General features: G+C 32.7%; 1 protein-coding gene and 1 pseudogene across 3 annotated transcripts in view; one reads left to right on the plus strand and one right to left on the minus strand.

Moving 5' to 3' along the window:
• TTC17 (tetratricopeptide repeat domain 17) overlaps nt 1–13298 on the plus strand; it is a 95909-nt gene that overhangs the window by 12841 nt on the left and 69770 nt on the right. For all 3 annotated transcript variants that reach the window (XM_011356844.2, XM_011356845.2, XM_023528692.1), the window contains exon 2: nt 11190–11279. In XM_011356844.2, the coding sequence (XP_011355146.1) occupies nt 11190–11279 (90 nt within the window). The remainder of the gene's footprint in view (nt 1–11189; nt 11280–13298) is intronic.
• On the minus strand, nt 10070–10188 carry LOC111737853 (annotated as a pseudogene).

Raw genomic sequence — 13298 nt, forward strand, 5'->3', positions numbered from 1 at the left:
TATTAATCACCATTATGTCTGGCATTATTTCTGGTACTTGGTGCTTATATTCGTTTTCTACTGTTGCTGTTAAAATATCTACAAATGGAGTGGCTTAAGACAACACAAATTATTATCTTACAGTTCTGTAGGTTAGAAGCCCAACCCCTATTTCACTGGGCTAAAATCAAAGGGACAGCAGCACTACATATCTTTCTGGAAGTTCTAGGGGAGAGTCCATTTCCTTGCCTTTTCCAGTTTCTAGAAGCCACCCACATCCCTTGCCTCCTGGCCTCTTTTGATTACATCTTCAAAGCCAGTAACAATGCTTCTCTCTCTCTTTGATCTCCCTATCTCATTTTTGTTGTTGTTGTTGAGCTGACTTTTATTTTTTTTAAAGAGTTTTTAATTTTTTAATTATAGTTGACATAGCTATTCCACTTTTAAGGACCCTTGGAATAACTTTGGGCTCACCTGGATAATTTGGGCTATAGTCTCTATCTTAATTAATGTAATCTGAATAGCAACTCAACTATATCAGTTACTTTAATTCCCTTTGCCATGTAACCTAACATATTCAGAGGTTCTGGGGATTAGGACATGGACATCTTTATGAGACCATTATTCTGTGTTTTATAAATATTTGTTACCGGAATGAGAGTCACTTCTGAGTTACATAAAACAGCTCTAACTATATAGCTACATTGTTGCTATATATGTTTACAAGAATATTATAAGTATTCCAGTGATAAATATCCATGACTCATGTCCTAATCCAGTGTTTCAGTCTCTTTCCTTGTAAAATTGTAAATTGTCTACTTTATTTATTATGTTATTTGTATAGTTCTTGATAATATAAATCAGAAAATATAGATTAATAGCACTTTTATAAGAAGTTGTGTCGAAATGAAAAATTAACTTGCTTGTCAGGTAAATGCTCATGAAAATGGCTGCAACACTCTACATGTTCAAATCTAGATTATAGCTACATACTATACTTCAAATATCTAGATTATTTTATATGACTTTAGGCATTTACAACTCTGTCTTCTAAGAACTGTGAAGATAAGGTAAAATCTAATTGAGAGCAAAACTTAAAAGTAGGATATAAGGCCATGAAAATTCATGTGATGCTCAGGATTCAGTATTTTTGTTCATTTAAAGTTTATTTTTAGTTTTGATAACTTGATATCTGACAAAATTGAGACTGGTTTTTAATTTCTCATTAAAGTACTGTAATGTATAAGTACATTAACAGCAAAAAAAGTCATCTAACGAAAATAAAATCATCTTTAACAAAAATATTTCCAAATCCTGACAGTTCATAATAATAGTATTTTATTGATCTTATACAATTAAATGTTTCTAGTAAAAGATCTATTTACATTAATATTAAAGTTTTGACAGTTATAGCTAGGAGCCGGCGTAAGTCCCTTTCAAGAGCTTTGGCTGGACTGGTATTTTGTTAACTTGTACTTCTGTAGACGAGGAAGAAGATGCAAGTCCATGATGACTTGAATTCTGAAGAGCTGCACAAAAAGTGAGACTACAGACTTTTCTACCTCCCTTATACTATCCCTCTAAAACTCATCTTGCTTGCCACAATATTAGCCTGATAGGGGTCATAAGGTGACAGGATAAGTCTTACTTGGACAATCATTTGAAAATGGCAGTGAACTAGATTTGAGATAAGGGTAAAAATATGAGGAGAGGAGGGTAAGGAACAAGAAAATGCAATGTTGCCTTCTTGAGGTGTTTTGCCAGGCTCCACATCTGTGAGAGGAACTTTTTCTCTATGAATATATGAGGAAAAGCTACAAAATTGTTCCTCATACCCGAGCTTATACTTGTCATTACAGTTTGTTTGTTTATATATGTTGCATAATGCTCTAATGTTTCAATGACTCATAGCATTTAAAAAAATAAAAAACTTTATATATTTAAGTAATATGTGTTTGCTGTGGAAAAAGTCAGAAAACACAAGAAGAGAAATAATCACATAGAGTCCCACCAACTAGAAACCACCATTCATAAAATGTGATGTATCAGCTGTCAGATGGATTTAAAGAAAGGCATTGAGAAAGAGTTTTTTTGTAAGTACACAAAAGAAGAAATACGTGCCAAAAAAAAAAAAAAAAGATTAAAATGTATTTACTCTTACTCCTGTGTCCATAAGACTGTGTAAAACTCAGTGACTGTTGTTAGAAATTTAACTTATTCAACTATTCTGCAGAAAAGCTAGCAAAAAATATAAATTTTAAAGTGCAGTCCCTTTAACTTAGCAATTCTCTTTCTGGGAAGGAAATAAATAGACGCCTATCTAAAAAATTTAAGTGTAAGGATATTAATCACAATACTGTTAAAAAGAGAATAACCAATAACTCAAATTTTAGTTAGTAGGAACCTGGGTAAATAACATAAATATAGTATTAGCCACTAAATATGATGTCATGATCTATATTTAGTGGGAAAGAAATCAGATAAAATGTAGAGAAAAGTGGAGAAGGGAAGGATACATGTAATAAATATATTTTTCTAAAAATATTTATCTACATAGCTATATGTGTATGTATGCATAGAAGTTATCCTGACATAAGATACATAGATATAGATATTTATATCTACAAAACAGCAGATATTTCTGAAAGTGAGATTTCAAGTAATTTTAATTTTCTTTATATTGCCTATAATGTGTTCATCTTTTCAGTAACATACATATATAGCTTACAATCAGAAAAAAGTTTTTTAACATTGAACTTTGTTAGAATTAAGTGCAGAGAGGCCTAACTTTGCCTATGATACAATGAATAGCTTAACTGCTCAGAAATAAATGGCCACTACTAATTACACTTTGGTTTAATAGGACAAACTGACAGTTTAAAAGAAGCTTTTAACTGCAGCTTTGGAAATCGTCCCTGCCTAGAGCAAGTACAAATTTTTTTTTTTTGGCTGTGATTTTTTTAAATTATTTTGTATCAGTTTCAGATATAGAGTACAGTGGTTAGACATTTATATAATTTTGAAGTGATCCCCCTGATCAGCACTCATCTGGCACTACATAAAACTATTACAATAATATTAATTATAATCCCTACTTTATATCCCCATGACTGTTTTCTAACTACTAATTTGTACTTCATCCCTTCACCTTTTTCACTCAAACCCCTAACCCCTCTCCCCTCTCACAATCGCCAGTTTGTTTTGTGTCTGTGAGTCTTTTTGTTTAGTTTGTTCATTTCTTTTGTTCCTTAGATTCTGCATATAAGTGAAATCATATGGTGGCTATCCTTCTCTGTCTGACTTATTTCACTCAGCATAATACCCTCTAGGTCCATTTATATCATTGCAAATGGTAAGATCTCTTTTTATGGCTGAGTAATATTCAATCGTATATATGTACCATAACTTCTTTATTCAGTCGTCTGTTGATAGGCACTTAGGTTGCTTCCATAACTTGGCTATTGTGAATAGCGCTGCTGTGAACATAGAAGTGCATAGATCTTTACAAACTAAGTGCAATTGCTGGGTCAAAAGGTAATTCTATTTTTAATTTTTTGAGGAACCTCCAAACTGTTTTCCATAGTGACTGTACCAATTTGCAGTCACATCAACAGTGTACAAGGGTTCCCTTTTCCCCACATCCTCACCAACACTCGTTTTTTGATTTATTGATGAATGATAGCCAATCTGATAGGTGTGAGATGATATCTCATTATGGTTTTAATATGCATTTCTCTGATGATTAGTGACCTTGAGCATGTTTTCATCGTCTATTGGCCATCTGTGTTTCCTCTTTGGAGAAATACCTATTCAGATCTTCTGCCCATTTTTAAATTAGATTGTTTGTTTATTGTCGTTGTTGAGTTTATGAGTTTTTACAAATTTTGGATATTAACTCCTTGTCAGATGTGTTATAGGCAAATATCTTCTCCCATTCAGTAGGTTGTCTTTTGGTTTTGCTGATGGTTTTCTTTGCCGTGCAAAAACTTTTTACCGTTTCTTTATTTTTTTCTTTTGTTTCCCTTGTCTGAGGAGATTTATCAGAAACGATAACCAATAGAAATATCAGAGAGTTTACTGCTTATGTTTTCTTCTAGAAGTTTTATGGTTTCGGGTCTTATATTGGAGTCTTTAACCCATTTTGTATTTATTCTTGTATATGGTGTGAGAAGGTGGTCAAGTTTCTTTTTTTTTTTTTTTTTTGCATGTATCTGTTCAGTTTGCCCAGCACCATTTGTTGAAGGGACTGTCTCTACCCTATTGTATATTTTTGCCTCCTCTGTCATAGATTAAATGACCATATATGCATGGATTTATTTCTGGGCTCTTCAGTTCTGTTCCATTGATCTGTGTGTCTGTTTTCATGCTGGTACCATGCTGTTTTGATTACTATAGCTTTGTAGTATAGTTCGATATCAGGTAGTGTGATACCTTCAACTTTGTTCTTCTTTCTCAAGATTATCATGATTATCTGGGATCTTTTATGGTTCCATATAAATTTTTGGATTATTCTAGTTCTCTGAAAAATGTAATTGGTATTTTGATAGGGAATGCATTGAATTTGGAGAGTATGCTTTGGGTAGTGTGGTTGTTTTAACAATATTGATTCTCCCTACCCATGAGCAGTATATGCACAGTATATGCTTCCATTTATTTGTATCTTCTTCAGTTTCTTTTACCAGTGACTTATAATTTTCCAAGAACACGTCTTTTACCTTGTTGGCTAATTTGATGCGTAGGTATTTTATTGTTTTTGATGCAATTGTAAATGGGATTTTTTTTTAAATTTCTCTTTCTGATAGTTCATCATTGGTGTATAAAAATGCAACTGACTTCTGCATATTAATTTTATATACTGCCACTTTTTCTGAATCCACAGTTTTTGTGGAATCTTTAGCATTCTCTGTATATAGTATCATGTCATCTGCAAATAATGACAGTTTCACTTCTTCCTTTCTAATTTGGATGCCTTTTATTTCTCTTTCTTGTCTGATTTCTTGTCCTAGCTATAGCTAGGACATCCAGTACTATGTTGAATAGAAGTGGTAAAAGTAGGCATCCTTTTCTTGTTCCTGATCTTAAGGAAAATGCTCTTAGCCATTCCCACTGAGTGTGATGTTAGCTGTAGGTTTGTTATATATGGCCTTTATTATGTTGAGAGATGTTTCCTCTATTCCCACTTTGCTAAGAGTTTTTATTATAAATAGATGCTGGATTTGTCAAAAACTTTTTCTGTATCTATTGATATGATCATATGATTTTTATCTTTGAATTTGTTAATGTGGTGTATCACATTAATTGATTTGCAGATATTAAACCAACCTTTCGTATCCCAGGAATAAATCCAACTTGATCATAGTGTGTGATATTTTTAATGTATTGCTGAATTCAGTTTGCTCATATTTTGGTGAGGATTTTTACATCAATGTGAATCAGGAATATCAGTCTATAGTGTTTTTTTTCTTGTACTGTCATTGTCTGGTTTTGTAATAAAGGTAATGGTGGCCTTGTAAAAAGAGGGAACCTTCCCTCCTCTTGAATTTTTTGGAATAGTTTGAGAAGAATAGGTGTTAATTCTTTGAATGTTTGGTAAAATTCACCTACAAAGCCATCTAGTCCAGTACTTTTGTATTTTAGAAATTTTTTGATTACTGATTTAATTGCATTGGTGGTAATCGGTCGGTTCAGATTTTCTATTTCTTCTTGACTCAATCTTTGGAGATGGTCTATTTCTAGGAATGTATCCATTTCTTCCAGATTGTCCAGTTTGTTGGCATATAATTGCTCATAGTATTTTTGAGCAAGTACAAATTTATATGGGCAAATTGAAAGAATGATAATTTTATTCATTTGAATATCAGATTACTTTAGTGGTGTAGATTAGGCTGGCAAAAATGTGATACCTCTATGATAGTCTATATCTTTTATAGAGGTAGAATTTAAAAATTATAAGGAACTTGAAAAGTCATTAGGTCCGGTCCTCTCAGTTTATAGTTGAGGAAATGGTAGCCCAGGAAGGGAAGGTGATTTGCTTAAGGTTGGGCAGCTAGTCATAAACCTATCAAGGTTTTTTTTTGTTTCAGCTTCCTGGTGGCTTAGCCACTTTACCTCATTTCCAGATTTCATCAGCGAATGATAATGCCTTAGGAGATGGAAATGGAGTATCTAACAAATGGGACATCAGACAGCTTCCTCAGATAATCAACAATGTATTAAGTGCCTAAGATGTACTGAAAGCATATTGAATACTTAGAGTTGAAAGAGGAATAAAAACCATTTTTTTGGAGAGACAAACATATGATAATTAAACAATGTAATAAATGCTATTAAAGAAATGGGTATAAAGTAGTAAGGGAGCTCAAGAGAAGGCTGGCCTCACAAAAGAAATATATTTGAGCTAAGTCAGTTGACCTTTCCCAAAAGCATAGGGATAGAAATGCATTCCAAGGAGAGGAATTAGCACGTGCAAAGGCACAGAGGCTTTTAAAAGATCCACAAGGATAAGAAGATCCTAGGTAGAGGGCCTAAGGAAAATTAGAGGAGAAGGCCTTAAGAAATAGCATCAAAGACTTCCTTTATTGAAAACTTTCATTGGAATGTTTGGGCAAATTCTACAGATAGAGTTTGATCTAGGGCTCAAACAGTGTAACTGGAAAGATTTTTCTGTTATCATTTCTCTACTTTTTTAACCTTATTCTCAGGCTCCCTGTGGATACAAGCTCTATAGTCCCTAAAAGCTCAAACAAAAGTTCTGGGATAGAGTCTTTTTAGTACCAAATGACCACCTACTCAATTAATGTCCCATCTCAGAAGTACCACTACCAAGAGAAAGGAATCTACTCAACTGATCAGGGATTCCCAAGTGGGGAAGGATGCTTCCAGCTAAGCGAGGCAGGTGCTTTTGCCACAGGAGGGAGATTGTAGATACTGGCCAGTAAAAACTGTAAATACCCACTAAGTGGGATCATTTAAGGTATAGGTGCAATCTTGGTTGCTTTGAAGATTCTTATTTATGTTTTCTATCATATTGTCTCAATATTTAAATATTCTAAAATTCTGAGTAAAAGATTTAAAATAGTCTGTCCCTAGTTTCTAACTGAAGGGGAAGTTTTTTTAAATAAGCGTGGCATAATGCAAGATTTCATCCATCAGTTTCAAAGTGCTGCTGAGAAACGAGTGAGTTCCCATTAATGTTGCTTTCATGTACTCATTTGAATACCATTTTAAAAATAGGAGGTAAAAATGTTCATCATATGTGAAGAATAAATTGCATATGAGTGCTGGAATTAATGTTACAATAGAAATGTTCAATTTTTTGTCGTAAAGGACCAATGGAAAGTAATTGACTCAAACTTTCTATTGTAGAACTTAAATATGTTTATGCCCTTAGACTGGTTATTTCAAGTTTAAAATGTTCACCCATTATCTAATTTGGCAGTGAAATAATTACCCTCATATAGTGTTATATTTATCCATTACCATGTGAATTTACTGAATTCACAGAGATAGGGCTTTGAATTAGAGATGTAGATATTAACAGGAGACCACAGCAAATGAAATATATGAAAATGAACTTGCTATGAGTAATTACTGCTGTTATATGTAATTGGATACATGTAGTTATATAATGTATTCAAAGGAAAATAAAATTGAATTGCATTACGTGGTTTGTCATTCTTTCGTTAAAATAATTGACATAGTAACAGTAAAACTTTGTTTACCTTGAACTCTTAGAGAAAATCATTTTGGACCATGGAATTCCATATAGCTAATTTCAAAATACTTAATTTTTCCCTACAGTTTAAAATTTTTCTCTAAAATATATTTCATACTTCCCCACCTTCTTAAGTAGAAGAAATTGAAAATAATTCCACTTTTTCAGTATGTTTCTGGTCATTACAAACATCATTTATTGTGCTGTGCAGTAATGGAGCTTTGTAAGGTCGTTTGTCTCTTTTGAAAGAGCCATAAAATGCTTGGAGATCTTGTGTATACATTGCAACCTTTTTAACTTCCTTCTTTCTAATCTCTGTTACTCTTTGCTCCTGGGCATATAGCAGCCTCTTCGAAAGATTTCGAAAGCATGTTTACCATTTCTTTTCAAGTTGTATATAAGATAGGAGTACATAGACTCCAATTATTGACTCGCGGTCCTGGTTCATAGAGTCCTAATAAACTTTTATTTAGAGGGTGTTGTAGTGTTTACAAAGTTGTCAAACATATCCTCTTTTATAATCTAAGGAGAAGAGGTATTTGAAAGGAGAGAAATTCAAATTAATTGGCATTTGCTAAAGATAATTATCATAAAGTCTTAAAATTTAAGAACTTGAAAGCACCTCAATGAAAATATGCTAGGCTTTAAATCTTCTGCAACGAACCCTTATCTGACACAAAACTATGCCATTCGTGGCCATTTAAAAAGAGAAACACAGCTGTCAGTGGACTCCCTTCCTTCTGCTAATAACTTTATACCTCCTCTAGCTGCCGTATCTTTGTTGAACTAAAAAGTTTCAAGGAAATGAAAAATATTTACTCACATTTGAATGTTGACCAAACCCATGCTATTCAAATATTATAAAGCCTTGGTTATGTGGTATCTTTTTAATCTATAACTAAGATTATACTTTAAATATTTCAATAATGTAAATCTTCATTTGTCTCAATTCTTTCATTCCTCTTGTAGTTCTCCTAATATCAAGTAATCAGACTACTTAGGTAATTTGGAATGGAAATGTCATATTCCTATATTCCTTCCCCACTCCCCACCCCCAGTTTTTTTTCTTTACCTCTTAAAAATACATGGAGTCATGTACTAAATAGCTACCTCTTGAGGTCTGGACAAAGTTGCAAAGTAAGCAGTCTTTCTTTAGCTTCCTTATGTAAAGCTCTTTTATACTCTGGTCTCGCTGTAGCTTTTATATTTTCTATAAAAATTTTGGTGTGTTATAATATGCCACATTGTTGTAAAAAGTTTGATAGGCTTTGAATTTAAATCAGTCCCTATTTAATCCATTATAGTAGCTTTCCCTGCCCTACCCACATATGACTGTTGGTGATAAGTTCAACTACTGTCAAAAGAGGAACAAAATTTTCTACCTCTTATAGAGATAAACCTAGCATTTTGCTAATAGGCCTTTGCTAGGTCTGATTGTTTGATAGTTAGAGCTCAAGTGGCCAAGTATAGGCCTTGCTCTTATAGTGTCTGTTAAATTCATAGTCCAGTTTTAATGTAAATTCCAATATAGTGGGAAAGCCAGGGTGAAGTAAAGGAATCTCGTCTTAAAAGCAAAACCATGATAGATGATAATTATATAACTACATAATGATAAGTATGTAGTTCAGATAATTACAATGAAAGGATAAGTGTAAGTTGCTCAAGATTAGCATCTCTTTTTCCTCCGGCCTCTATAAGATGGTAGAATGAGCAAAGACAGATGAGTTTTATCTGTAGTCACCCAACATTTTCCAGTTGTTATACTGCATATTACTAAAGCAACCATTCAACTTTATTTCATGTTGTTCTTATTTACTCTTTTTAAAATTTTTTTTAAAAAATAGCCTCTCATATTCACCAAGATCTAAGCAAGGCTATTTTCTTCACTTAAAAGGCTAGCTCTAAAATCAACTAGTTGAGCTTATGTTAGTTTCTTAGAGGTTACAAGAAGATATTTTTTTCTCAAAGTAGAACTTCTTGAAGGGCTGGTATATGATTTGACGATCTAAAACTATGGGATAACAAGAACTTCATCTTATCTCTTAGATACGAAAGCTACTCACTGTCTTAGATTTTTCTGAAATTCAAAAGCCATGTGTGTGAATTGTTTTTTCTTATTATAAATGTATTATGTGTACATTACAAACCATTTAAAAATGTACAGTATATAAAGTAAAGGCAGGAATGCACCCCTCCTCTTTATCCCACTTCCCAAAAGATACCACTGTAATCAGCTTAGTTTTGTGCATATACAGACATGTATACATCTATAACTATAAAAATATATACATGTAATTTCTTAAACAAAAAAAAAATCATAGTATACTTATTCTTTATTGTTTTAAATTAATTAATTAATTAATTAATTATTATTTATGCCTACAGCACTTCGTCTTCCTAGGTGGTCTCCTATCCAAGTACTAACCAGGCCCGACCCTGCTTAGCTTCCGAGATCAGACGGGATTGGGCTTGTTCAGGGTGGCATGGCTATAGACCATGAACTACGGCTCCACTGGGGCGTGAACCCAGGATCTTCTGCATATAAAGCAGACATACCAGCCGCTACACTATGAAACCACGTCGTTCTTTATTATTTTTAGTTAACTATACATTGTGAACATCTTTCCATAACAGTAGATCTAGTTTACTATATCCCATTCCATTGGATAATAGATTTCCCTTACTGATGGATTTAGGTTGTTTCTTTCTTTTTCCCCAGCAAAAAGTGTTGTAGTGAGCATCCTAGTATATATATCTGCCTACTTGTTTAAGAATGTCTATAGGTTAGTTTCCTTGAGTTTATATTGCTACATCAAATGGTATGCATTTTGAACATTTTGGTGTATGTCGTCAAATGACCCTGCAAACAATAGGAGTAAATTTATAAATCTGCTACCAGCATATGAGCGTTCATTTTTCCTACATCTTCAACAACATAGTTGCTTGTTTACGATCCAGAGAACGTGAGTTAAAAATAATTAATCTCAAGGTTATTTATATTACCTTTCATTTATAGCTTCTAAAAATAACTTTCAAAAATAGGTGCTTTTAGTATTTTCTTTTTATTGCTTCCAAACCTGTTTAGACATGGAATTGTGCTATCAAGACAAGACAATCCCTTTTTCTTATTATAGGTGCGAAATACCTTTTAAAGAATTTATAATTCATTACCAAATACCTCTCTTCTTGAGAAGAGAAGAATTTATAATTCATTACCAAATACTTCTCTTCTACTTCTTATACACCCAGTTAGAATAGTCACTTCAAAAGCTTGCTCTTTCAAGATGGAATTCAAAGGACAGCTATTGAACCTGTCATTCTCTTTGCTGAGATTTATATGTGATCACTTTTGAAATGCCCTTTGAGTTTTACTGAGCACCTAATGCTGATTATAATGGTGATTGAATAATAATTTAAAGTGATTAAAGGAAACTTTATTAAACCAAACAAATATTAATGAAATCTGAGTTTTATTTGTTTGTTTTCTTGCTTGCAGGTGGATTCACCAATGAACTTGAAACATCCCCATGACTTAGTCATATTAATGAGACAAGAAACAACAGTTAACTACCTCAAAGAATTGGAGGTGAGGCAACCGGGCATGTAATTTGCAACTGAAACTTATATTTCACAGAAGCTATTGTATTTTTAAAAAATTAAACATACTATTTTTAAGCCTGATTCTTTGACTTTTACAGGAATTTGCTAGTTTTAAATCATATTTTTTAAAATAACATTTAATTAGAGTAATCTTTGAGCAATAATAAGAGAAACAGACTACCCTGCCCTGGGTTTTATGCCTGATTCTTGACTCACTATGTCCTTGAGCAGAGTTTCCACCTAGAAGTTTTTCCATAAAGTATGAAGATGAATAATCTCTGGGAATATTCTTAGAAGGAGAGTTTGGATAAAATACAAAAAGGAAAAATGATTTTAATATCCTGTAAAAATGTAATTTTTGTTAATTCCCAAGTAGTAAAAACTAGGGTCTTGCTATTGTGTGTTTCTTTTGATTGACATGCAAAGCATTTGCACCTTGAAAATTTGAAATTTATTAGTGCTAATAAAATCTGACCTTTTGTTTTTATCATTGATTTTCATAAACTTATTTTGCTTATTAATAGCAAGCAATATTAGTTATTCAAAAAACTAGGTTTTTTAATCATAAAATCTCTGCTTAAAAGTTATACAGTGTAAAAGGACTGTAAAAAAATCTCATTAATGATTTTTATATTGATATGTTAAAGTGATAATACTTTGAATATATTGGCTTAACTAAAATATAACATTAAAATTTTAAAAGTTACAGTATAAATTGAATCCAAGCTTCGAGGAAACTTATAAGTTGTAGAAAAAGTAAACCAGTTTACAAAATGAGATTTAGAAAATTATTAAGAATAATAAGGGTAATAAGAGTTACATCAGTCTAGATGGAATCCTGAGGATCATCCTCATTTTAGAGGCAAGGAAGCAGACCCAAAGACAGTAAATTGCCTGATTTCGCATAGGAAGTTATGGCAGAACCAGAGGCAAACACCATATCTCTTGGCTTAAAAGCTGACATACCTGTTAAACCAGGTAGCTATTTATTTTCTAGTTATGTGAAAATTCTGAAATTTACTTATAAAAATTCAAACTAGTACATGTATCAACAGAAATAGTTATATATATATTTTTAATTTCTGTGGATTAAGGAAGAGCTTTTAGCACATATTAACCAGCTCTGCATAGATAGCAGTACTTTTACATTATTTATAAATCTAGAACAACTTATCTTTTTTTAATAGTCTCTCACCTTGTTCCTACCAGTTTTATCTACATTAAATTTGGAAATGTTGATTTTTATGATACCAGGAATAAGATAATAGGTATATTCTTGGAAGCTTGATCTGTTTTTATTTAAGCACAGTGTACAAAAGATGCAGTGGTGCAGAAAATACTTTTTATTCTCACAGGCATAGGCACATTGTTTATATTTAATGCTATCCTTTCTTTCAGGGGTCAGTATTATATAAAGAGAAGGAAACTTAAATTAGAGTATATATGCAAGGGGAGGGAAACCATGTACCAAGTCAGCGAAAATCCAAATGGAAAGTGTTGACTCCATCTATTTTTGGTGAAGGTAGTGTAATGAGTTTATACTTAGTACACTGTATCTCTTCTGCTTCATATACACAGTAATGATAGATAACATACAAACTCAAAGTCAAATGTAGCCAGGCCTAAAACCAACATATTCATCTCCACGGACCAGAAATGGAACAGAAACACTAAGTTGAGAAAGTCCCTAAATCTACAAACCTGCTGGTCTCCAAACCTGCTGTCTGGTAGTTCAGCTCTGTAGAGTGAAGGGAGCTGATAAATATTCCATACAAGATAAAGGAAGAGAACTTACTTACTGCTCGAAGACTGGGATGGAGCCATTCTGTTCATGAAAAGAGTCTGGGGGCAGGAAAAAACCAAGAAGACAAAACAAAATCTGATGACCAAAAAATGAACTGAACCACCCAGTGGTTCAATAATTACACCTTCAATTTCCTGAATACCAATTCAGGGCAAAATATTACTTCAAAATTTTAAGATCTGTTTCTGGACTTGGGAACAG

This window comes from Pteropus vampyrus, unplaced genomic scaffold (genome assembly GCF_000151845.1).
Source record: "Pteropus vampyrus isolate Shadow unplaced genomic scaffold, Pvam_2.0 Scaffold31, whole genome shotgun sequence".
In the NCBI taxonomy this organism is placed as follows: domain Eukaryota; kingdom Metazoa; phylum Chordata; class Mammalia; order Chiroptera; family Pteropodidae; genus Pteropus; species Pteropus vampyrus.